The sequence below is a fragment of the Ctenopharyngodon idella genome, chromosome 1 (genome assembly GCF_019924925.1).
Source record: "Ctenopharyngodon idella isolate HZGC_01 chromosome 1, HZGC01, whole genome shotgun sequence".
Lineage (NCBI taxonomy): Eukaryota > Metazoa > Chordata > Actinopteri > Cypriniformes > Xenocyprididae > Ctenopharyngodon > Ctenopharyngodon idella.
Window position 1 is genome coordinate 30,721,365 of NC_067220.1, and position 25,867 is coordinate 30,747,231.

Below are 25,867 nucleotides of genomic sequence, written 5' to 3' on the forward strand. Positions count from 1 at the left end.
AGAAGGGACTGCTCCATAATAGATGGTGCTACAGTGGTGAGCTCAGCTTGAATCTGCACTCTTAAGTAAACAGACTTTTTTAAAAATGACCTGTTTAAATGAATTATACAAGTTAGACTTACAACTATGCTCTTTAGCTAAAAAATACATGACAAGAATCTACCAACCAATAGACAACTGACATATTTACGTTTTCTCATTAGCCAAGTTAGCATTATATATTTCCAGATATCATTAACATGGTGTAAAATAAAAAAAATAAAAAAGAGAGAGAGAGAGAGAGAGAGAGATTATTTTGAATGAGTGCTTGGCTGACTGTTTCAAAGGACATCTGGGATGGGGTGAAAATCATTAGCTATACTGCTAGAGCTTGGCTAGCTGTAATTGCCTTGTCTCAGAATAGCATCAAATGAACACATTCTGAAAAGGGGGTTTAATGCATCACTCAGTTAACTCAGCAAACATCTGACTCTTATAAAAGTTTTGCCTGTCAGATGGGATATGCTTTATAAAATTGTTTAGGGCTTCCTGCACTTTGCAAGCTTATTAAAAAAATTATGCAACCAGATAATTTAAAGTCTGGTAAGAAAACATTTAGGACTTCAGTAACTGGCGAGTATTTCCTAAGGCCTGTTGCGGTTGATTCAGCGTTCATATTGCAATGGCTACAGTGAACAAGGTCTCAATCTCAATTTCAAAGTTTCACCCTCATGTTCATTGTAGACTACATTTCCAGTTGAGGTTTAATTGCTTTATTTTTTATTGAGTATTGAAGCACTGGCTTAAAGTCAATCTTGTCTCAAATCATTAATTAAGCAACTTTCTGTCTTCGATCTCTCCCATTGTTTGTTTAAGAGCCTTTCATAAAAACTGCTTGTTTATCATTGTTTCTCAGTGAAAGGTACTTGACCTACCATTAATTATGTATGATGCTGCTGCTGCATAATGACTGGACTCAATAACAAGATATATTTCACTGCACAATATCTTCCAAGGCCTTCTGATAACAACACAATAAGTTATGTTTATGTCCAGTTACAAAAAAAAAAAAAAAAAAAAAAAAAAGAAAAAAAAAAGCCTGATAAGAAGGAAACTTTGCTTCCCTCCTATAGTTGAGCTTAGTAGGACACTTTCCTTGTAATGTTGGGGTGAGACCACATGTTGGTCAGCTTCAATTTAAGTGTACCACAAAAGTGGCAAGTCTTCCCCATTAGGAAAGAGAGGAAGTTTCAAATGCAAGCCATTTGTATGTTAGTTAATTATATTGACTGGGAGCTCCCAGACAAATGCAATTGATTTAGCCTAATTTTAGCAAATTGTCACATAGTTTGTAACATTTGCTAAATTCTCAAATGGTTTCATGTTTTTTCGTTTTGGGGAATAGGATTAATCTAATGTTCAAGAACAATACAACAGTACAAAAGATTTCAAAGCATCTTGTTACAAAACACTAATAAAAACTCCCTGCTTGTGTCTTACCTTTCCATGTTTTCAGTAAGGCAGACTGGGCCTGGATAGCCATCCCCCCTGGCAGAGAGAGGCCCCTGTGACAGCCCTGGGCGAGTTTTCCACGTCTCCATTAATCCAGTAACTGGAGAAATTAGATTCAACAAGGGGTTCGTCTGGTCTCTCAAATTGTGGCGTGAAAACGACATTGTTCCTTGCGCTCCGATCTGGTAATGAAATGAATGTCCACCTGAATTAACGCCAACAATAGCCGACGTGGGCACATTATTATTCTCTTGGTAATAGCTGCCATCATTGGTTTCCTGTTTAATCCCCTTGGGCAGGCCATTGTTAGGAAACACACCAGGTTCATAGTTGCCATTCAGAGAAGAAACAGGAGGTCCCAAAATCCCAGAAAGACTATATTCGTCAATATTATCCCTCAAAGACAAGTATGTGGTCTCTGCAGAAGGAAAGCAGCCCAGAGAGTGCTGCGGATCAACAAACTGGAGGTTCGAACAAGTCACCTCTCTGTTTGGCTCTGTTTTAATGTGAGTTACGAACGGAGAATGCGGCATAGCGCTCTTGTTGCTGCCTAGGCACATACTCCTGTAATCAGTGCCAGGTTCATTTTTGATATATTTGGCCTGTCCCATAGCATCCAAGCCGATGTTAAACATTTCCCCATCCACATTCTCTACCTTTGGGAACTCAAATCCCTTGAAGTCATGCTCTCGGCTCTCAGGGCTGTTGACGTCATTTTGCACTAAGCCCAATCCACTGGGAGGGCTAGAGACAGAGAAGCCCCTGGATGAGTTCCTGGGACTGGACATGGCCATGCTGCCAACAGTGGGCGGACTGGAGATGGATGGTCTAATATTAGAGGTATTGCCTCCATTTGTTGTTGGGCTTGAGACGGATGATCTCATGTTGGTGTTACAGGAAAGCGGTGACCTCACGCTACCTATACTATGAGGGCTGGAAACCGGAGACTTCATAACACTGAGTGGACTAGCCAGTGGAGGTGACCCCACCATGCTGGATTTTACAGGGCTAGAGGTGTTGGGGCTGGTGTGGTGACCTTGGGTCAAGTTGGTGCTGGCAGAAGCCAGTGATGGACAATCAGAGTCAAAGTAGGTAGGGCTGGTAGTGGATGACACCATGTTGTGTCCAGTAGGGCTAGACATGGGACCAGACCCATCAGTGCTGCAAGAAAGAACAGTGGCCAGTGCAGAGGGAGCTGCGGCAGAGACCACAGCACACTCCTGAGGGCCACCATTGGGTTGTTGGGCCCCAGGTGGGAATGAAGCTGGGGGAGCTTTCATCTTTGGGCTCCCAGTTGTTTTGGGCTGGCTGTCTTCAATTGTTTTCCCACAAAGAGGATACAGTTTCCCCGGGCTACCCTGCCCTCCCGCAGTACCATGTTGGGAAAAGCCAAAGTCTGCCTCCCTGGCAGCATTCATGTACAAGCCCATAGACTCAGCAACCGTTTTGGAGAGCTCCTTTGAATCGGTTTCTGACTTGCGGTTGTGGAAGGAGTTGTTGAAGGAGGGAAAAGGTAATGGTTGATTCTGGTTAACTCTAAGCATTGTTGTCTCTGTAGTCTTAAAGTTGTTGTCCTTGCAGACAGGCGGCACACTAGGGGCATTGCTTGAGTTAACAATATCCATGAGCACATCATTGTTTGTCAAACTCTCTTCTGAAGAACAGCAATACTCCATGGTGTTTGGCATCTGTGCCCATTTGTTTTCTGCAGTTGCCCCTTCGCAGTAACTTTGGTATCTTTTAGTCTCCATACCTGGATCATTTGATAAACCTAATGGACCAATAAATTAGAGACATTTAGACCTTGCAGTCAAAATGGCAATGTTTTGATTAGTACAAATAAATCTCATTAGTTTGACTGTCAAACCAAATTAAACCAGAATCATTACTGGTTTAATTTGAATATTTTTTTTGGAAAATATATTATAGACATACGACTTTAATAAATAAATCTTTGCATTTTGTGATTACAAAGAAATGTATAATTTATTTATTTGATTCATTGGGCTTTAAAAATGTCAAACGGCACATTTCTTTATTTATTTTATTTTTCGCACCTAATATAGTCATTATTTTGTTTTTAAGGACCAGTTTGTATCCTCAGATTTAAATGGGCCACCTTTTGTTGCTTTATGTAATTGCCTTCTTCTTCCTGAATGCGGGGGCCATGCCCTCTTTGTCAGTCCATGGTCGACCCCAACCACAATCCTCCAAAACCTGAAAAGTTTTTATTTGACCAAATTATTTTAGATTTCCCATGCATTTTACTAAGTTTTCACCACCATGCTGTGTGAATCCACTAAAAATTTGTAAATCTGTAAATTAGCTGTGAAACACTTTGCTTTGAGCAGTTGCATCTTGGCACTGTCTCTGCAGATATCAGATGCAACGTTCCGCATTCGAGGTAGTTTCATGGGATGCACTCACCCCTCTCATTGAATATGAATTGTGACCTAGCAGGTAACTTTCCCTGTGCTTTACTTTGCCGCCCCCTCTAACTTCAACTGCTATCTGTCTGCACCATAAAAAAGGTCCTTTACCTGCTAAAAGACAAAAATGTAGGAGGGATGATAATAATATCACCATACAGATCAGGTCAAGTTAATAAAAATGTGCCTCTGCCCCTCCTATACATCCACTGACATATAGTGCTATATTTATGCTTACTCTGGATGTGAACCTGAGACCTCTACCACTTATTCACTGTGCTCACGGCACTATGTACAGTCAGGCAGTCTCATTATTGGTGATAGCCTAATCTTTTGTATTTATAGTTTAATATAGAACTTCTTTGTTTCTTGAATTCTTTGTTTCTGTATGTTATTATTATTTGTATTATTATTATTTCAAATGGGTTTTTTTTTGCTTCTTTTTGTATTTCTAGAAAAGTAGAATGGTATAAAAATGATTTATCTTCATTATCTTTATACATTTGGTACTGTATGTTTTCAAACAAAGTGAATCCTTGTCCTTCAGATGGCAACGAACACAAGTAGGCCTACATTTTAGCAGTGTTACATTTAGTTGGTGAAATGACAAATGTGTGCACCTTCTGAATTTCCAAATGCCCCCTTAAGTAATGCATCCTGATGCTGGCATCCTAAACATGCCTCCAAAAAAGCAACAGTGGACTGAGACTTACAACACAGACACGGTGTGAATGTAAAAAGAACTGGTTTGAATCCTAAAACAAGCGACAACAGCTGTCAGGCTTCGATGTATTGTGTATTTAATATTTTTTTCCCCCATATTTGTAATGAGTTGTTTTAGTTTTTTAAAATATTAATAAAAATGGCTTGAACAAAATCAGAGTGGCTGATAAATTGCAACAAAAAACGTGTTTGTTGCTCCAAGCACTAAGAGTAGAATACAAAGCCGACCACAAAGTAATAGAGCCGCGGTGAGTTTAAACTGTCATTCATGTACAGTAGGCTACATACAGACTTTTCACCATCCATACAAAGTCAGTTATGAGTAGCTCTTCTCTAGCGAGATACAGTTAGTTCATATCAGGCACTTTTAAAAGCAAAGACATATTGTAAGGACAATGTTGCTTTAAACGTTTGACGTAGTTCGTTGTTTATGTTTTGTTTTGTTTTTTTTTTTCCCCTATCGCCTTTCTTCCCACGATACCGTGCTTAAGCGCGCAACCATTGGACAGAAGCAGACACACTGTCGCCAAGAGTTTATCACGCCACTCACGGATTGGTCCCGTCGCTCTGTCAGTCTCTTTATTTATAAGCTTTGTAGCTACAAAACTGCTGCGACATTCTTTATAACATTAAAATTACGAACTTTGCTCTATGCTTAGCCTATAAAAACTTTACGTGTTAGTTCGGATGCGTGATATTTCACGCTGCACTGCACAGCTAGCGACCTCCAGAATGATGAATGTGACGCAGTTGTTTCTTTTGCAAAAGAACTCCTGACTAAATATCGTTGCGATGCACTTTATTCATCACATGACGTCACGCGAATAAAGTATGCTTAAATAAGTATGCAGGAATGTTTGCATGCATTTTCACAAGAATACATCTTATTCGCCACTGTTCTCAATGTCTAACCAGCCAGAACATCACTGGTAATTACTGTGCCCCATCTGTCTGACTTCAGTTTCGCTCAACTCTGTATTCACTGTACTTTAGCACACGTACAGTAAATAAGATGATGCTAACGTTACGCGAAATAATAGCTACAAGCTGGTATCCCATGAAGAACTTACCGACGGAGATTATGTTAATGAGATCATAATAACTGATACAGGCTTGATTTGATATTTGATATAAAGCGTTAGCAGTAATGATGTGTTAAAAAAGTATTCACTTAAATCCTGTCGGCTGTGGTCTAGTTTAGCCGAGAAAACGTCAAACATATAATCTGATGCAAAGGATGTTAGTATAGGATAAATTGTTAACTGTATTATTGTTACTATGTAGCATACAGTATTGTAATTATAGGCCTATTGTTTTTTTCATAATTACATGTTTCTTTTCATCGATTTCAAGTGGAAATGCACTTCATGCACAGCACAGGGGTCCTGTCAAGTTAAACATCGCCTGTCATGGATTTACAAGTTTTAGACAAGTTTTAGAGTAGTTCATACATACAGGACTGGTTTGTTCTTCAGCGAGATGATAATAATATTAAGACATCTTACCGTAGTTATGACATCCAATTTTGACAGTTATCTTTACTGCTGGCCACTATAATCCGATGGACAAAACGGAGAAAATGACACTAAACAGTGTCGTTAAGTTGTGTTTAGAAGTATTCCCAGTGTTGAGACTGCTTGCATGTACTAGTTTCAGTTGTGACAGCTGAACGCACCGCACACTGCCGCGCGCATGACGCGAGATCCTTAACGACAGCGCGCTGTACGCGTACAACAGTCGACAGCGAATTCACCGAAACCTCCTGTCGACAGTTTTCTGTTTACGTGCACATTGCTGCTAGGTTGTTGAAGGCGCCCAACTGAAGACTAATAAAAACAGCGGAGGACTCAGACAGACTTGCGTAGCGACGTCATTGTGTGCACATGGACCCTCCTACTGCATTGAGAGCTCGAGTGGGAGGGGGCGATGAATGCGCTCAGGTATATACGGCTCTTAGTCCAGAAGTAGGGCAAGGTAGTTTGATTACGCAGGCGCTAACCTGTGCATCTAGGACAAATGGATGTGCAAACGTTTAAGTGCATGACTTTACTTGGTAAATGCTATTCAGTGGTAAGGCCTATATAAAACCAAATCGATTAATCATCATTTAATCTAATGAAACCATGCACTGCAATCCCAAACGTATTTTTAGATATATTTTTTCATGTTGCAGAATTAAGGGGGGAAACATTTCGTGTGCAGATTTAGAGAAGCGCAATTGAAAATGTTGTCTTGTGCAGAAATGGAGCACTGAGTAGTGTGACTCAGGACTGGGACTGATCAAGCATTAAATGACAAATTGATGGAAGTGTATGCAAGAAATAACAATGTTTTGGTCCCCTACTCTCATGTCATCCTCCAGTGGTCTCTTAAAGTTCTGCAATTATCTGAATTTTTTAATTAAAATAAACAGAAAGATAGGTAATTTCACTGGAGAAAGTCCTTTGTGACTGTCCTTTGGAAGTGGTTTGTGTGATTTTCAGGCTTAAAATGATCACATAGGAATGACCAACTAATCTGCTTTATGTGCAGTCACTAACCTTTAACAGGCCTAGAACAAAATATGAATGTATCTGTACTAATTAATCACTACATGAATATTTTTATAGGTCATCTCATTGCTATCGAGTTCCTTTTGAAAAGACCTACCACAAGGTGGTGCAATTTTTGTGATTTTGTTAGAATTTGTTGACATGGAAATGGTCTTTAATAACCCTGTGCTTATGTAATGTTGATGAAGGGGTGATAATTTTACTTATATTCAATGTATTCAATACCTGTAGTATGTTATATACAGTTATATACAGTAAGATTCCTCGGATACAGTTATGTACCATAATATGTTTATAATTATAACATAATTACATACTACTAGCCTATCTCTCCCTCTCTCTCTCTCTCTCTCTCTCTCTCTTATAAATATACATACATACTGTAGTTTGAAATGTTGATTGCATGGCCTTGTGTTTATCTGATCATGTTGAATAAACTCTGGCTTCATCCTTCTTATTTTCTTTAAGTCAGTAGTGGAGACAATTTCTGTCAAGCAGATTCATGACCTTTGAGGCTATATTGTTACCAAACCTCCTGCAGTGCTTAACTTGCAATCTTACATGGTCAAGAACTTGCTTTAAAAAAGCAGAGAATTTGCCTCTATTAAGGATTAAACATAACAGAGTTTTCTAGAACCAGCAGCTCATTAATTTTGCCGGAGAGTGATTATTAGACAACTGTAGTTCATATTGTCCATCTGTTATCAAGTCAAACTGTCAGATCTGTCTGGTCAGATCATGGGGCAAAGACTTCTAAAGCTAGTATCTTCTAATCTTTTGATTTGCAGATCTGTAGAGTAACAACAAACAGCAAAGCAATCAGTCATGATCAAAATAATAGGGCTGCCACAATGTTCCATTTACACTATTGATTAAACTACAACTTCAGCTGATGTACATATACAATACATACATAAATATATACATACATATACCATAAGTTCTGGGTAGATTACTTACTGTCACAGAAACACAGACTAGAGAGATTGGTGTGTATAAAAAATCAAACTCTTTATTAAACAAGGTCAAGATGGCACAGTGAAAGCAACGGGCAGCAATGACGGTGAAGGTAGACTGGGAACAAGCAGGTGAGGATCCACACACATGTTAACAGTCACTGAGGAGCTAGGGTAAATTTCTTTTGTCTTGGAGGTATTCCAAGTGGGAACTGGGGAACAAGGATGAACAGGAACAAGGAGCAGGAAACAGAGGTGAGTATACTTCAGGTAAGTCACAATCCAAACGATAGCAGTCCTAGCAGTAGATGAGACCAGACTGTGTCTGTGTGTCTGTGTTTGTGTATGTGTGTGTGTGTGTACGTTTTTGTGATTTATGAGGACACAAATTTGTATAATGACATGGGTATTACACTGGTATTACGACGTAAACATGAAATGTGAGGACATTTCATGAGTCCTCATATTTAAAATAGCTTTAAAAACATACTAAACAATGTTTTATTAAAAATGTAAAAATGCAGAATGTTTTCTGTGATGGGTAGGTTTAGGAGTAGGGGTAGTGTAGGGGGATAGAATGTACAGTTTGTACAGTATAAAAACCATTATGCCTATGGAATGTCCTCACTTTGATAGCAAAACAAACCTGTGTGTGTGAAGGGTCCTTATATCTGGAGCAGGGTGATGAGGTGATAGATGACAGCTGGTGATGATTGTAGAACACGTGCAGGTGGTGGACCAGGAAGGATTCTGGGTAATGTAGTGCAGAAGGTGACAGGCATGGTGACTGAGATTGTGACGCTTACAAATTGTATTCGGTTACAGATTCCAAATTACATGACAAAAATTGTAGTTAGTAACGTAATAAATTATATTATATATTTAATGCAATATAATCTGACTACTTTTTTATTACTTTTAGATTACTTTTGACCTAACTCATTTATCACATTGATTTGAATTGGATAATCTTGTACCATTTGATTTTCCCTCCGACAAAATTCTGGCAAGTGTCAGAAGATTTGACACACAGTCCTGTAGTGTGACCATTTTTAATGCATCTTGACCAGGAGTGTGAAGTAATGAATTACAACTACTTAAGCTACAGCAATTAAGTAGGTTTTTTTTTTTTTTATCAGAAATTACACTTTTTAAAGTAGTTTGAGCACATCCGTCTCTGGTTTAGCGCCAGCCAAAGCATGCAAGCACATTTGAATTTGGCATTTTATCATATGATGATGCACTGAGCGTTCTAATCACACCGGTGTGATCGTACGCTCCAGGGACCAGCCAAGACTGATCACACCGGTGTGATCTTACGCGTCAAAGGGTTAAGTGATATAACTTATATACAGTCGTCAGTGAGGGACTGCCGCCATTTTACTTTCGTTTTGTTGTTTGTTTATTTTGGAATTATTAAAGTGTGTTGAACATTCGCCGGTCCCCGCCTCCTTCTTCCCGTATATACGAACTGCGTTACATTGGTGCTGAAACCCAGGAGGAAGGAGGGACATGCTGTCGGAGAGCCCTCGCTGCTGAGGGGGATCGTGTTGCTGAGGAGGTCAGGCAGCACGGAAGAGTAAAGACCACGAGTGGCTGCCCGAGGCGTTGGTGCTGGAGCGATGATACAACAGGTGGGACAGAGAGCTCACTGCTGTGCTCCTGGGTCGAGGTGGGGTGGCTGCCATCTGAGAGGGAGCGGAGGAGTTGCCGCCGTGGGCCGGAGCCTGCTGCCGTCCTCCATGATGGGGAGGAGTAGGGAATGGGGGACTCGCTGCCAGCTGCCCTCAGCCGGAGGAGGATCGAGCTGTCCACTGAGCGTCCAGTACCATCGCATGGCACCACGAGGAAGAGCCTCTCCTCTCTCCTCTCTCTTGTCTCTGTCGCTCCTTGAGCTTCCGTCTCCTTTTCTCTCGTCTCATCTGTCCTTACCCCCAGGTGCCTCGGGAGTACCCCCTGGCCTGCGAGGGTCAATGGGGGTATGTGACAAGCAGGGTGGGGCGAGAGCCGTGAGAGAACGTCACGAGGCTAGTGGCGTGATTGCTAAGGAGTGTCACCTGCGCACTGTCGTCTGTGAGGGACTGCCACCATTTTTGTTTATTTATTTTGAAATCCCGTATATATGAAACTGCGTTACACTTGGCTTGCAAGGGACTCAAGAAAGCTTAGCTCTGAGAACAATCCGTCATGATGTGCAAACCCTTGATATAGCTTCAGTCTCATTCTACATTTTTACATACTCCAATCCGAAGAAGCAGTATTTCATATCTGGAGCCTTTACTGCCCCACTGCATGATCTCGTTGATCACTCTTACCCAATTCCCAAGCTGCAGAAGCAATACAAACACTTGGTTGGACTACTACTGCAGTACTTTGAGAAGGCAAAACCTCTTGTCCTTGTTGGTGAAGATCAAACCCACATAATCACAGAACTTTTCAAGAATGTTGAAAGGCTGCGGCAAGTGGATGTTTTGCCATTTCAGAATGAAAAGGAGTGCACAAGATCCAAGCAGAACCAAAAGGCCATTAAGCTACTTGAAACCAAGACAGTTCGTGTAGACGTGGATGAAATATACTGCTATGCAACACCCTTGCTACGTAAGTCTGACATGCACTATCTTCATGCCACTATGGAAGCTGTCATGCCACGCCTACGAAGTACTGAGGGAAAACTTGCCAGGTTCTCAATAGAACGATGCTTGCTTGCAGAGCTTGTCATCACCAGAGGAGGCTAAGCAATTGGTTGATAAGCTGAGGGGGACTGTTAGCTGAAGGAGGCTTTGAATTGAGACAATGGGCCAGCAATGTGCCAGTTGTCATTAACCAGCTTCCACGTGAAGCCAGATCGGATGGTCTTGAACCCTGGCTAGCCCATGAAAAGACGGACGTCCAGGAGTCCACATTGGGACTTAATTGGAATTGCCCTACAGATGTCCTGACGTACTGTCCCTGGCCCATAAATCATGGCGCACCCACCATGAGGATTATTTACAGTTTTAGCAAGTCAATATGACCCCTTGGGATATATCCTCCCGTTCACCTCCAGGGCTAAAGTGCTGGCCCAACAACTTTAGAGCAAGCAGCGCAGGTGGGATGACACCCAACTTCTCCAAGCTTTAGTCCAGAGCTGGAACGAATGGGAAGGTGAGCTGCAGTTTCTTCACAAGATCAGTTTCCCAAGGTCATACGTACCAGCTTCAGTAGATCAAACCAGATCTGTTACAGACCTTCACATGTTCAGCGATGCCTCAGAGAGTTCATATGGAGCAGTGGCTTGCCTGTGCACCAAAGATAAGCTTGGTAAGATCCATCTGTCAGATGGACCAGGACGGTTCTGTCCTGGATTCAGTCAGAGCCCTGCTATTTCAAAGTTTTCATAGGTACCAGAGTGGCTGACCCACGAGCTTGCCAACATCACAGCCTGGCGATATGTGGATTCAGTTCAAAATCCAGCAGACGACCTTACATGAGGAAAGACTCTGAAAGACCTTGCTAATTCCAACAGATGGAGCCAAGGGCCCCCATTCCTGGTCCTTCCACCGGAGAGCTGGCCAGCAAACCCTGCAGAGTGTCCTAAGATTGACAAATTTGAGCTTAAAAAAATCTGCATTCTGGTGAGTAGTAGCTGTAAATCTACCAACTAGCAATGAGCATAGGGCATGGACAGAATTTGTAAAGGCCAATGCACAGGAGCTACATGGGGTGGCTGGATAGTCAGGAGAACCTACAGCGAACACTTATCAAGCAGCAGAGACATGCATACTCCAGAAGGTGCAAAATGAGAGTTTTCCTGAAGAATTACAACGACTGAAATCAGGCAAGGCTCTTCTAAATAATAGCTGCTTACTCACAGTAGCTCCAGACTATGACACGGCTTCCAGTCTAATCCGGGTTGGTGGTAGGCTAAGATGTGCTGAAACCTTAGATCTTGCCTTGAAACATCCTATTGTACTAGATTCTAGACATCCAGCTGTGAAGTTACTCCTCCAAGATTGCGATAAAAGACTTGGACCTGATCGGGTCCAGGATCTGATCGGGTGTTTGCAGAAATAAGAAGACAGTTCTGGGTTCTAAGAGGAAGTGCAGCCATCTGCAGCTTACAGCATGCCTATACAGAATGCCAACGTCTGAGAGCCAAACCTACTATTCCCAAAATGGCAGACTTTCCTTTAGCATGCTTGCGTCTCTACAAGCCAGCCTTTTATTCAACTGGGATGGATTGCTTTGGTCTCTTCCTTGTAAAAATTGGTCGACGAGTAGAAAAGAGGTTGGGAATTCTCTACAAGTGTCTTACCACCTGGGCTGTACACTTAGACCTTCTGCACAGTTTGGACACTGATTCTTTTTTTTTGATGTCCCTTTGGAGGTTTATTGCACGTAGAGGCTCCCCTGTAGAATTATTGTCAGACCAAGGAACGAATTTCCGAGGTGGGGAACGGGAACTCTGGGAAGCGTTCCAGTCTATGTCACCTGATCTTCAGCAAAGACTTGCACCACGCAAGATAGCATTCCATTTTAATCCTCCCACAGCACCACACAAAGTGTTGTGTGGAGAAGAAATGCGAGCTGATCCAAGTTGGAGTGTTATATGTGTACGTGCATCCTAGAAAGTGAGTTATTTACTGTTAATAATATACATAGGAGAAAGTTAATCTTGTAATCTTGCATATAATTGTTGAAGTTACTGTAACTAAACTTGAGGGAATAAGTGTGTTTAACTAGCGACTGGTACATGCACGTGCATATTTACATATGCTGTCAGATTATACGATCCATTAAAAATTTTGATTATACTGCTGTCATATCTTATGTTGAGATAAATCGTTGTTCATGTTTAGATTTCTGTAGTGAATTGCAAGTATAAGTTTGAGTTGATTATAGTTAAATAGCTTATTCAGATGCTAATATGGCTAATCATGGAGCTATAGTATTTCACACTTATTGCAAGTAAAATTCCACACTGCTTGTATTATTGTTTGTTATATTGAATTGTTAAATATTTGGATCTGAAGTCTGTATTATCTGTATACAGACACAAATGCTTCAGTAAAGTCATTAAAGAAAAGAAATGTGGTTGACTGAGTTGACTGGCCCACCAGAGTGAGTGTTTCCTATCAAACAGTCCTTAAGAGATAAAATTCAAATTTCCAATTCCAAATCCCACCATCTGTATCTACTTTTACTTGAGTATATTTTTTTCAGTACTCTTTCCACGGGGCCGGTTGCACCAGCTGGACGTACACCCGGTCCTAAGACTAAGCTTAACGTAAAATGTGTTTTAAGTCTTGCGTAGAATTAATACCTGTTGCACCATCTGGGCGTAGCGCACGTCTGAGACTAAATCTTACGCCTAGTCAAAGGTAGGTGTAAAGTGAGAAGTCTTGACTTGTTTCCATGGTGAAAATAAAAATAAATAAAAACGCTGAGACGATGGCGCGTCTGGTATACAGGCTACACGATCAGCGGGCTTTCCAGTGTAAGAGCAATGAGAGACCGCACCAATCCTAGATGCTAGATATATATGGAGACAGAATTTATTGCAAGGTTTCATTTCAGCAGGTTGCATATACTTACTGAATAGCTCAATAATTTTTCTTGTTTCACAATCCAAGTAATTTAATTTTCTTTTTTCCAGCTCATCAGTCATTTTTCATCTATTCGTTGGAGCCAATAAATTAAAATTTGTAACCATAGTAACGCGAACGGCGTCTCAACTAACAGTGCTGTAGTCGTAGCGTCTAGTCGTAGTTTTAGATGGTGCAACAGGTGTAAATATTCATCGGAAAGCTGGACATAACTAAGTCCAGCGTAGAGCTTACACCCAACTTTTTTACGTCCAGCTGGTGCAACCGGCCCTTGGTCTTGACCGCCATACAGTCCGACATTAATGATATCTGAGATCCCTCAGTGTGACATGGCTTACAGTGAGGATAATGTTCATACGGGCTGACAAGCAACAGTCATAAAGGACTATTATAAATCATACAGTGTGCAGTGTCTGGCTTTAGGTTTCATTGTCACCATCTGTCTGAGTTCTAGTCATTCATTAGTTTCTCATTAGTTCTCACTTGTTGCCTGTTTCGTTGATTGCCATCTTCAATTCTTCAGATGACTTCAGTTCATTGTCTTGTGTTAACATTACGTTATGATGTGTATACTAGCGCTCTTTGTATTTATTAAAAGTCTGTTTTTATCATTCATTCTTCGTCATGCATCTCTCATCTTGGATTTAACCACACACAACCCTTGAAAAAACACAAGACTTTTTAGTGCGAAAATATTATGGATATCCCCACAGTCCACCTCCTCCTGCTGAAGCAGGGGGATCACTCCCTCAAGGATGACACAAGGGATTTTCTCAACCTGGCATGCCTCCACCACTACCCCGACCGCTCACTATGTGTTTTCTATCATACATGCTGGGTGTTTGTGCAGTGTGATTCACTGTTCACCATCTGCGTCGCCGATGAGGACAACACCAGCCCCACTCCAGACCCAGAGCCCAGCCAGCCATCAGCCATGCCCACCATGGAAGACCCAGAGCCCACTGCTGACTCGGAGCCCAAGCCTGCCATGAAAACTGAGTTTATCCCAAGCCCAACGCAGAGTCTGTCCAGGTGTAAGCCGGCATCATCGTCTGTCGTTGAGGGCATTTTAGTGGAGTTTGAGGTAATGAATTGGATCCCCGCCCACACTCCTGAGGCTGAGGTGTGTAAACCAAGCTGGAGCTCAACTGATTTAATACTGGATGAGGAAGTATTATGTGATGAGCTGGATGAGGAGGTGTATCTATGCTACAGTCACTGCTGGTCCAGTTTCAATTCATTGCTGGATAAGTCCAGCCCCTCAGCTCTTCCAGTGGTTCTGCTCTGCTGGTGCTTCCCAGTCATGGCTCGTAGATCGCTTAGCTCCACCTCCGGCCCACCGGCTCCATCTTGACTTAATGCTCCCTCAGCTCCACTATGGACTGTCATCCCTCAGAATCTGCCGGGCTCTCTTGTCTCTCTGGCTCCACATTGGATCTTCACTCTGGCTCCGACTTGGACTTCTGAGTCAGCAGCTTTGCCTCGACCCTCCACCCTTCCGGCTCCGCCAGGCTCCTCCTTTCTTTCGGTTCCTCCATTGTACTTACTCCCATAATCTCCGCCCTGGACTGCCAAGACCTCGCCTCCACCATGGTCATGCCCGTCTGCAGCTCCACTGTGGCTCTCTAGGCCTTCTTTGTCATCCTGGGTCTTCGTCCCTTTGGCTCTGCTAGAATCTCCACCGGCTCAATCAGTCGTCTTCTGCATGTTCCTCGTCCTCCTCCAGAAAGCCCTCTCTCCTCAGTTTGGACTATGGTTACAGCACGAGGACGCGATTTTTGGGTGTTCTATTTCACAGTCTTGTTTCATTTCTAGTTTTAGTTTTTATTGTCACCATTTGTCTGAGTTCTATTCATTCTTTAGTTGTCATGATTTCTCATTAGTTCCCTTGACAAGTAGCTGGTCTGTGTGTGCAAAAAAGATTTTACTTGAAAAAGTAGTAAGGCGAATTATAATCAATGAATTATAAATAATTAATGAAATATTGAAATATAAATATATATACACACATACATACACACACACACACACACATATTTGTATTTTTGCCTATTATTATAACACATCACCATTTTTTTTTTAAATGGATCATGTAGCTTTCTGCACTACAACTACACACATTGACCCAAAATCTCAGGTTATAGTTACATGAATATGAGAGGGAGATAAAACTACCCATACCTTGCTTTATTTTTCCCAGTATACACCCTTTTAAACATCAGTAGTTAACTCATAGACATGAGCAGAAGACATCTGGCCTAGAATGTTAATAAATAAATCTGGCTGCATTAAAAGTAGATATGCAGATTTGAAGCAGCCTGTTTTACTCTTTTAATAAAGAAGCCTGCCCTGAACCTTTAATCAAATATCCATCATTAATAATTTTTGGTTAAGGTGTATTATTTAGCAGGAGATGTTCCCCTCAAGTGCTTGCATCTTTTGGACATGTGATCCTAAGAAGGAGGAACTCTTCTGCTGGTTTTGATCTGCTTTTCTCCTTAAGTTGACTGGGTGTGCTGATATATTGATCTTTAAGTCATCATATATTGGAGGAATTTGAAAGAGAGGTCTGAAATTGAAGACTAAACAGCATTCTAAAGAGATAAATTAAAGCAAATGTATACATTTGAGAAAAGGCTACAAAACAATACCCAAGCTTTTAGGTTGTACAGGGCCCTGATCGTTCAATTAACAGAAAGTAGAAGCTATACGCATCTTGAAAAAGTTTTCTTGCAAAACTTTCTGAGTGAAATCATTACTCAATACTCCTTACCTACTGAAGTGGTGATGGTTTCATGTAAAGCCTTCCATTAGGCAGTTTGGAAAAGTTTTTTCCATTAGGCAGTTTTCAAGTGATCCTGAAGACCTTGATAAGCTGGTCTAGGTGTGTTTGATTAGGGATGGAGCTAAACGAGCAAGACCTAAGATGTAAGACATCTTTCCTTATATAGAACCTTTTTGGAACCTTTTTTTCTATCAGTGGATTGCTTTGCAGTGTCAAGTTGATTTTTAATTATCACTATACCTGCACTGAATACATTATGCATCAAGGTGATGCTAGCATTCGGTGAGTAACAAGCACTTTGTATTTTTTGATTTCATGGCTTTCAGTGGTCGCACTATATAATTCTGATGTTTAATGTTTATTTCTGGAAAACTCTGGAAAACATTTTATTTTACATATTATTTTAAACTGTAGTTTTGTAAAAGGCAAATAGCATTTAAAGTAGTTTAAAATAATCTAAATTTATTTTGAGCTCTGATTTATCTAAATAAGTTTTCATGATCATTTTTTGAAAAGGGACAAAAATATAGACCTTATTTTATTCCCTTTTTATGGAAATGGGTTATGTTTTAAAGTTTGTTGTTGCAATTTTGAAAAAAAGTCCCCTTGTAGTCAATAATTGTATCCCTTAAAACTCATCTTTTATCACCAATTTTTAATGATCCTTTATGCCTTAAAATAGCTTGAGTGTAACTCTACACCCTTGCTTCATTTAGTATATGAGGATCTATGAATATGCTAATTAGCCCGGCCCCACTCACTCGCATGAGCTCAGAGATCCACTTGGTCAACATACTGAGGTAAACGCTGCACAATGGTATTGTTTTGTTTTTGTTGTTGTTGTTGTTGTTGTTTGTTTTTTACAAATTATTTACTTTTAATTTATATGATTAGTCTTTTGGTTGACTATGTTATCAAATAACAAATAATGTGTTGCTAATGTTACACAAATCATGTTACCATTTGCGAGTCAGACAGCTGCCTTATAAAAATCAGTATCCTTAGTAAGGCTTTGAACAACTCAGAACGTCAGAAAAATATACTGGGATAACCTGGCTTCTCTTGAGACTGCTTCAGAGCGGTCATAGTTAGTGATATGCTAAAGCCCACCGGCACGTTGACGTGATTGGTTACAAGGTAGTTTGTGATGTAAGAAACACCAGCAATTTCAAACTGCGTTTTTGAAACTGTCTTTAGACAGTTTGGTTTATCATAAAACATAAACCTAGGATGATAAAAAAAATTAAAAACTTGATTTTCACCACAGGTGGACTTTAAGTATTTTTTATAAGTATATTTTTAAAGCATTTTTATTGAACTACTGAAGCTGAGGCAATTTCAAAAAGTCACTGAAGACTATCATGTCAAACAGTGTGTGATTATGTAAATCGTGAGATATGAAGTGGCAGCTGTCACATGACCCCTGAATGTAGATGATGAACAACTGTGATGTTTCAAGAATTTGTGATCAAATTTTTATTGAGATACAGAATGTTAATGTACAAATATAAAAAGTAAAAATAAACATCATTCTGAACACTTTTTTTCCCTCTAGATTGCCCTCCCACGTTCCTAAGGCAACCACCCCCATCTCCAAAAAGTACATTCAGAGCATATTTAAATAGTCTAAGAACAGTGCAAAACAAAATCCAAATATAGTAAATAAAAATATAGAGTAGGAACATGAGACGTAGATCTTCTAATTGCATCTAGCCATGCTGAGACAGTCCTTTGAAAGGCTCCATGTAACCTTTCTGAGAGCTTGCAATGCTCGCAATGTCCAAGAAAGCTTGCATCCCATAGACTGTAAAAAAAATATGGACGTAGTGTCCGTGACGTCACCTGTAGATTTCTGAAGAGCATTTTTGAAGCCAAAAAGCGGCCGTTGCCATCTTGACAGCACGTCATCATGCATCACTCCCGGATAACTGAAAATGGGCAAAGAGGTGGGACGTAGTTGGAACTGAGGTGTCTGGTTGCTGAAACCACACCCGCCTAGCGCAACGTGATCATGTTAGCAGGCTAAGGAACTATCTATCTATCTTAGACACTATCTAAAATATTAATAAAGATAACAAGCTATATCATTTGAATGTTCTAAAGGTTTACTGTCAATCTATGGTGTCTTTTTTATGATATACTGTAGATGCTCCAGCAACAATAATATTGTAATTTGTGTCAGGTGTGCAAATGACAACACGCAAAATCAAAAAGGGACTTCATACCTTTGTAATGAAATAGTTATCGCGAGATAAATCCAATCCTTCGCACTCAGGTAAAATGTCCACGAGCGTCCATTGAAAAACAAAAAACAGCACTTTTTGTCCACAAAAGCGTTAAAACCATGAAATATTGATATATTGTCCATTGTTTGCATCACATTTCTTCTGAATGATCTGCTCTCCATCATCGTTCTTCAAGAAATTATGCAATCTGAGAAGCGTTTATGTTGAAAAACTGTCATATACATATACATTGGACTCTCGCAAACAAATGAGCCGTGTCCAAAGTATAATTTTTCAAAACAGTGCAGCAGTTTTAATTATAATATCCAAGCAGTGCTGTCGTATTTTGTGGTGTCTTGAGAGAGGCGTATTCTCCAGCCATTGTCACTGTAGTAAATCTGACGAACAAAACTTTTAGCCAATGCCAAGACGATCCAACAATGTGTATTTTGTTTATCTTACGCATGTGTGCACATGTACACAGACGGACATCTGTCTCGACCATAAACCGCACAGCAAGCCATATTATTTGATAACTGTATGAAATAACCCTGAAAAAAGCACACACATGGCAGAGATGCCAAATTCAGCAGCTGGAATTAGCTGAGGTAACATGACGGCTCACAGACAGCAGCGGCAATCCACCTGTCACTCACAATTATGCATAACTTTAAGGCTTAATGTAATTTAAACGGACGAGTTATAAAAAAATTCACCCCCCTCACAGTTGTCATGAAGGGCAAAATTAGCTATATAGACCAAAACCACAATTTGTACCAGGCTGTAAACATGTTTTTTTTTCCTGCTGTAAAGTTGGCCATTTTAACATGGGGCTCAGTTAGATTCTGCTCTCTTTTGGAGCCTGTCCCTAGCGTCCAGTCGATGAATTGCAGTTTAAGTCACTTCCGTATTGGCTTCAAGAGAAACTGTTGGGGCGGTTGCCACTTGGTGCATCCAGTGAGTCTACGCTAGAGAATGTAGAGGTTTCCAGCGCAGGGCAAGCATTTTCAGCAATAAGTCCAGTAGTGGCTCCTGGCCGTAAATTTAGGTCAGATTCTGTTATTCTGCTAGTTTATCATAGATATTTTGTAAGCTTTATATCATAATCGCCGAAAACATCAGACACACTTTTGGCAAAATTAATGTCCTTGTGTTATTTAGCCTGAGGGTGGTGCTCTAATGATGATTGACAGAGTTTAGTACACATGACATAGAATGCCATCTTAGAATTGTCTTAGTGCAGCATTTATTACCTCCAAATGTTGTTTTAGAATATTGCAAGTTGTGTAGGAATTCCAGTGAGGAAAACGAAGTCATGTCTATTCTTAGAACAAACTGTATTCTTAGAACTACTGCATATAAAGGCTATTCACATGAGCATGTTTAAACTAAAGGGTTTATACTTTCATTCATTTAATACGCTACTCCACATAGGAATTTACATTGGAAATTTGTGGGGCGCTGTAGAGCTGGGGAGGGCTCTGAGACCAAGTAAAACAGTGCTTGCGTTACCCCACAAGTTTAATTCATCAAATAAAGTGACCTGTATGAGTAGTAATTCAGCACTTGCGGCTGTTTCATTAGAACGAAATAAAATAATGTGAATTTAAATGATCAAACGTAACAAAGTTCAAGTTCAGGAAAGAAGGAGGCAGACGTTAAACATAACTTTAATAGTAACTTTCATCGTAAAATATGCATAAACAACAATACGAAAGGAGCAGACTATGGCATATAAGCATAATCAAAACAGCAACCTATAATGTCCCAGGCTCTCGGCCCCATCATGCTTCATAGCACAGTAATGTTAATAAAACTTTAATACATTAGCTCATCCATGAACGCGATTTCTGTCCGAGTTCCTTCATTCCTTCAGCTGTAGTGTGGAGGTGAAGACGACAACTCCCATGATTCCACACTCATTCACAGTGTCATTGAGTTACGCCTTTGTTATTGTTTTGAATAAGCGACCTTTAGTGGTGAAACTTACATACTGTGCCTTTAAACAATTACCAGTTAAACATATCCAGGCTTTCGGCTTATATGTATTTAAAAACAACAAATTAAAAGGGTTGAAAACCAGGTACAACTACAAGATGACATAGCAAGCAAAATGTAAATATCAACTACAGTTTTCTCTCTCTGTTTTTGTCTCTCTTCTCCCACATATCTGACCTCTACTTGCTTGACACAATCTTTAAACACAGAGATTTACTCTCATTATTTAGAGGCTCAAGGCAAGACCAAAGGACTTTTAGTATCACTTTAGCACACTCATGCACACAAAGCATAAATGCAATTTTCTTTTCGCCTTATCATCCAAGGTCACACAAATTGAGAAAAAAAAAAGAAAGTGCCCAAGCCCATAAACGGGTGAAAAGTATATGTTCATGAACACACAGTTTACATGTCTAAATAAAGAACCCTAGGTACACCATGCAGCCGCTTGTATTGAATAATGTGTTTATCCCATTATGGCTCTGATGCATATTCAGTAGGAACACTAAATATGAGCGATGGCCTGACTCCACATCAGCGCATTACAGCGTCTGCCTTTTATCACAGAATAATGTGATGTTTGACGAAATTGTGTCAAATAGATTACGAATTAATATGCTACGTGTCTCCTAGCACACATTCTGTGCAGCTTCGCCAGTTCCAGATGCCAGGGTAGCATTTTATTCGGATAACAAAAAACGCGATCCACGCTGTGTGAAAACAAGTGATCATCAAGATTGTGCATATGTTTTTGCATTGACCCATTAGGAAAGCTTATAGCTCTTGTACAGCCGTTAGTTGTAGTTCTAGAATCTGATTGGTAGAGCAGTGTTCCAAGAGTGCTAATATAACAGTCCAACACCACTGGACTTTTCACTGTTTGTATGACAAGTCTTTGTGTCCAGCCAGACTGTCTGTGCATTAGTGGTGGGGATAAGTATGAACGCTTGTTTCCACAATGGAATAAAAAATAAAAAAAGATAATTGTGACTTTTTATCTCACAATTCTGAGAAAAAAAGTCAGAATTGCAAGTTATAACCTCTCAATTGCGAGAAATATAGTTACAATTAGAAGTTATAAAGTTTGAATGGCAAGATATACATTTGAACTTTTTTCCTCAGAACTCTAAGATATAAACTCGGAATTGTGAGGAAAAAATCCAGAACTGCGAGATATAAATTTGCGTTATTGCGAGCAAAAAAGTCAGAATTGTGAGTTAAAAAGATGCGATTACCTTTTTTTTTTTAATTGCGAGTTTCTATCTCACAGAGAAAAAAGTCTGAATTGTGAGATATAAAATTGCGAGAAAAATATCAGAATTGTTGTATCACATTCATGGAAATGGAAGAAATGATTTTGTAAACATGATTTTGTGAAATTATTTAAAAGTTTCAAATACTAATAGATGGAAAACTCATGCTCCTCCATGTCAAAATATTTACTTTTTTAGTGCTGTCCTGATTTGCCTTTTTACATGAGTCTGTTTCATTACTTTTCAAAACTTGCTCATTTTTGTTTTTTAGTTAATGTGCCTTATAATGTTGGTATGCTTCCTGTTTTGTGATGTAAATACTCTATGCAAAAAATGAGTCTAAATAATTCATTCAAAAAAAAAAAAAAAAAAAAAAAAAAACATTCATTCAAAAAAAGTGAGTCACTGGCGATTTCAGCTAAATTTTGCAGGTAAAAATGATCAATTGTCTATTGTCAATATTGTAGCGATACATGAAACACAAATCTCAAGTTGCTTTCAAACTAAGCAGTTTTCTGTTGGTCAACATGGCAAATTGGAACGACCAACTGAACTTGATGCGAAATCTGCACTGGGAAATATTTCATCCTTGCGCAAAATTCCAATTTGTATGGATTCCTCTTAAAATGACTGGATATTGCCAAAGACTATAGATATAGAAAGACGATTCACTCCTATTTGTTATGGATGGGAGAAACTGCAACGAGCAATATGGCGGAATACGTCCCGCCTTCAAAGTAAAAGAGCCAATCGCTGATTGATAAAGTCATTGCATCACTGCAATGAAGCTCCGGTTCTCATAGAAACCTGAGACTCGCGCTTAGAACTGCACATGGGCATTGGCTCATCTAGCCTGAAAAATAGGCTTTTTAACGCTATTTGCATAAGAAACAACATTTATGGGATACTTCATGTCAGATTTTGTTGCTGATCTGAAATATGTTATTTAATTGTGAGTTCGCCAGGCAGTTTTTGAGATTTCAGTATTCCCCCATTCAAATAGAGAGGACTTGGTCTTGGATGCCAAGGTGTCGTTGCTAGTTCCTACGTGATATTTTCAAATAAATTATGGCGACTAGGACATCTTTTAAACTAATGGCAGATCCTATGAGTGTGAGTTTGCTTTAATTAGTCACATTGGTTTGTTGTCCTACATTTTCATTTATGCATCTATCCAAAACTTATATTGCATTAAGGCACAGTACACATTTTATCAATTCATGCATTCCCTGGGAATCAAACTCTTTACCATGGCGTTGCTAGTGCCATGCTCTACTGTTTGAACTACAGGAAAGCTTCTAGAATTGTGATGAGGATTTTGTTGCAAGCTAAATATGTATTTAAAGCTTTGTAGCTTGTTGTTTTTGCCACCAGGTGAAATGTATTCACAATGATGGTAGCAAAGCGAGGACTCCTGCTAATTTAACACTTGGGTTTTTTCCTGCACATTTGAGAATGCAGATGCCATGGTGGATCAGGACTGCCAGATGTACCCACACAAACATCCATGTGTGTAACTTTCCCTTCTTGATACTCTCATTCATCCAGCACAACACCACAGACACTAACCAATATCCACCCACACAGCGACAAGCTCATCCAAACACACCTTTAAAACTAACGCGATTAGTGTGGGCGGCTTTAGTGGGCTATTGACCCCGGCTGAACCAGGCAGAGCCCGCCAGTGGTGAGCAGACTGGGAGACAAAGTGGGTCAGTGAGAGGGTGATGTAATGTTAAAGCAGAAGAGAGGGAGAGAGGATTGAGAGGATTAAAGCAGTCTCTTGTTCTATCATTCTCTTTCTCTTTCTGACTGTCTGTATGGTGTTTGCCTATACCTTTGATTCTTTCTTTGTATCTTCTGCTTTCTGTCTCTCTTACTTAGTTTTATTGATAATCATCCATTAAATAAGTTACATTAATAAGTGCAATAAATTGAGCAGTATCAAGTTGAACGCTGACAGTACAGAATTGTGAGGAAAATATTGTAATGTTGCAGTTACACATGTTACAATACACACATTTAAACTCATTGTTAATATTCATTTTTTTGTTTTTAGGTATTAACTGTTACATTTTAAGAGCTTTGTTTTGGTTCTCTGTTAAATAAATAAATAAATAAGACATATGCTTAAAGGGTCAGTTCACCCAAAACCAACATAAATTATATTTTAAGAAATGTATTTTTTTTTCTCTCCATACAATGAAAGTCAGTGGTAACCAAAATTATTTTGTTACCAAATTTCTTCAAAATATTTTATTTTATGTTTCACAGAAAAAAAGAAAAAACTGTCATACAGGTTTGGAACAATATGAGGGTGCGTTAATTATGACAGAATTTTAATTTTTGGATGAACTATTCCTTTAAATGACCACTTTAAGACCCAGCAGAAGCCTCCCCTAACACAAAGAAAATATATTTCCGTATACTGAATGATCAATATATTAAATGATTTTACAGTATATTTAAATGTGCAATGTGTAAATTTTAGGATTACCTATTGACAGAAATGCAACATAATATACATAACTATGTTTTCAGTGGTGTATAAAGACGTTACATAATGAACCGAAAAATGTTTTTATTACCTTAGAATGAGCCATTTCTATCTACATACACTGCAGGTCCCCTTACATGTTAAGTCACCATTTTGCGCCGGCATATTTCTACAGTAGCTGCTCTACAGAGCGCGTTTGCTTGACTGGCTTCTCTCTGCTGTCTCAGACAATGACATTTTTGTCCCGTGCTGGCCACCATAGCTTCTCTATATTGCAATTTGCAACCTCACCGCTAGATGCCGCTAAATTTACACACTGCACCTTTAAAAATATACAGAATAATATATTCGTTAATATATTACAATATTGAATAATACATAAGGAATTGCCACTTTTCATATATTGATAAAATATGTGACAATATATTTAAATATAATGTAATTTTATATTCAGTAATAAGTCTACACTTCATAACATATAGATGTACATGTGATAAGATATGGTACTGCATATTTATAAATATATTGCACATATATTTACTCATGAAGTATTAACACATGTATAAAGAAATATTTAATGTAATATATTTCTCATATTTTATAATTATTTACATTATACATTTTGGATAATTTCAAGCTAATTAACAATACCACAAGCTTTCCTGCATGTACAAAAGCATTTAGCAAAGAGACTATTACCGTGCTGAAGAGTACACAGCCATTACTTTTTAAATAAAGTAACATATAGTCCTAATGGTGTACGGCCAATTCGTCAAGCTAACCACAGGCTCTACTCTTCAGCACAATGGTAACCCCAAAACCTCAGACATACCAGAAACCCTTTAAAATTCCAAAATAATAGAACATTAAACACTAACAGATCTCCCTCTATATTACTATTGAGCAAAACACATGAAACAACTAAACATTTACTCCCCTTTAACTCTCTGGTGGTTCTTCGGGTCATTTTTGACCAAACAAAATGTAAAAATCACAATTGTGGTCCTCGCAGTCAAAAATGACCGGGAGATGAATGGGAGATGAATTTCATCTAGTGAAAACTTTTGGTACTGCGGCCAAACTAAATCTTACTGAAAGCTCATTTTTTGAGATATCAAGCTCAGATTTGGAACACAACTTGTTTAGATGTATGGCTTTGATTGTCTTTTGAAATTTAGAGTAAAAACGTGTTTTTTTTTTTAATATATACTTCATATAAAAATTTAAAATAGTAATTTTGTGCATTTTTCTTAACAATAAACGTAAAAATCTGTAACTTTTTCTTAAGTTAACTTTTAAAAACTTTTTCACTTCAGCAATAATTTGCCATGTGTCGTCTTTAAAAAAGAGAGCCAAATTAAGTCTGTGCTCTA

General features: G+C 39.2%; 1 protein-coding gene across 1 annotated transcript in view; it reads right to left on the bottom strand.

Moving 5' to 3' along the window:
- The window catches only part of nr3c2 (nuclear receptor subfamily 3, group C, member 2), an 86,107-nt gene extending 79,562 nt beyond the window's left edge, over positions 1–6,545 (bottom strand). The window contains exons 1-2 of the mRNA XM_051897936.1: positions 6,149–6,545; positions 1,480–3,262 (exon numbers count right to left, since the gene is read on the bottom strand). Coding sequence (XP_051753896.1) covers positions 1,480–3,242 — 1,763 coding nt within the window. The 5' untranslated portion in view covers positions 3,243–3,262; positions 6,149–6,545. The remainder of the gene's footprint in view (positions 1–1,479; positions 3,263–6,148) is intronic.
- Between the last annotated feature and the right edge of the window lie 19,322 nt (positions 6,546–25,867).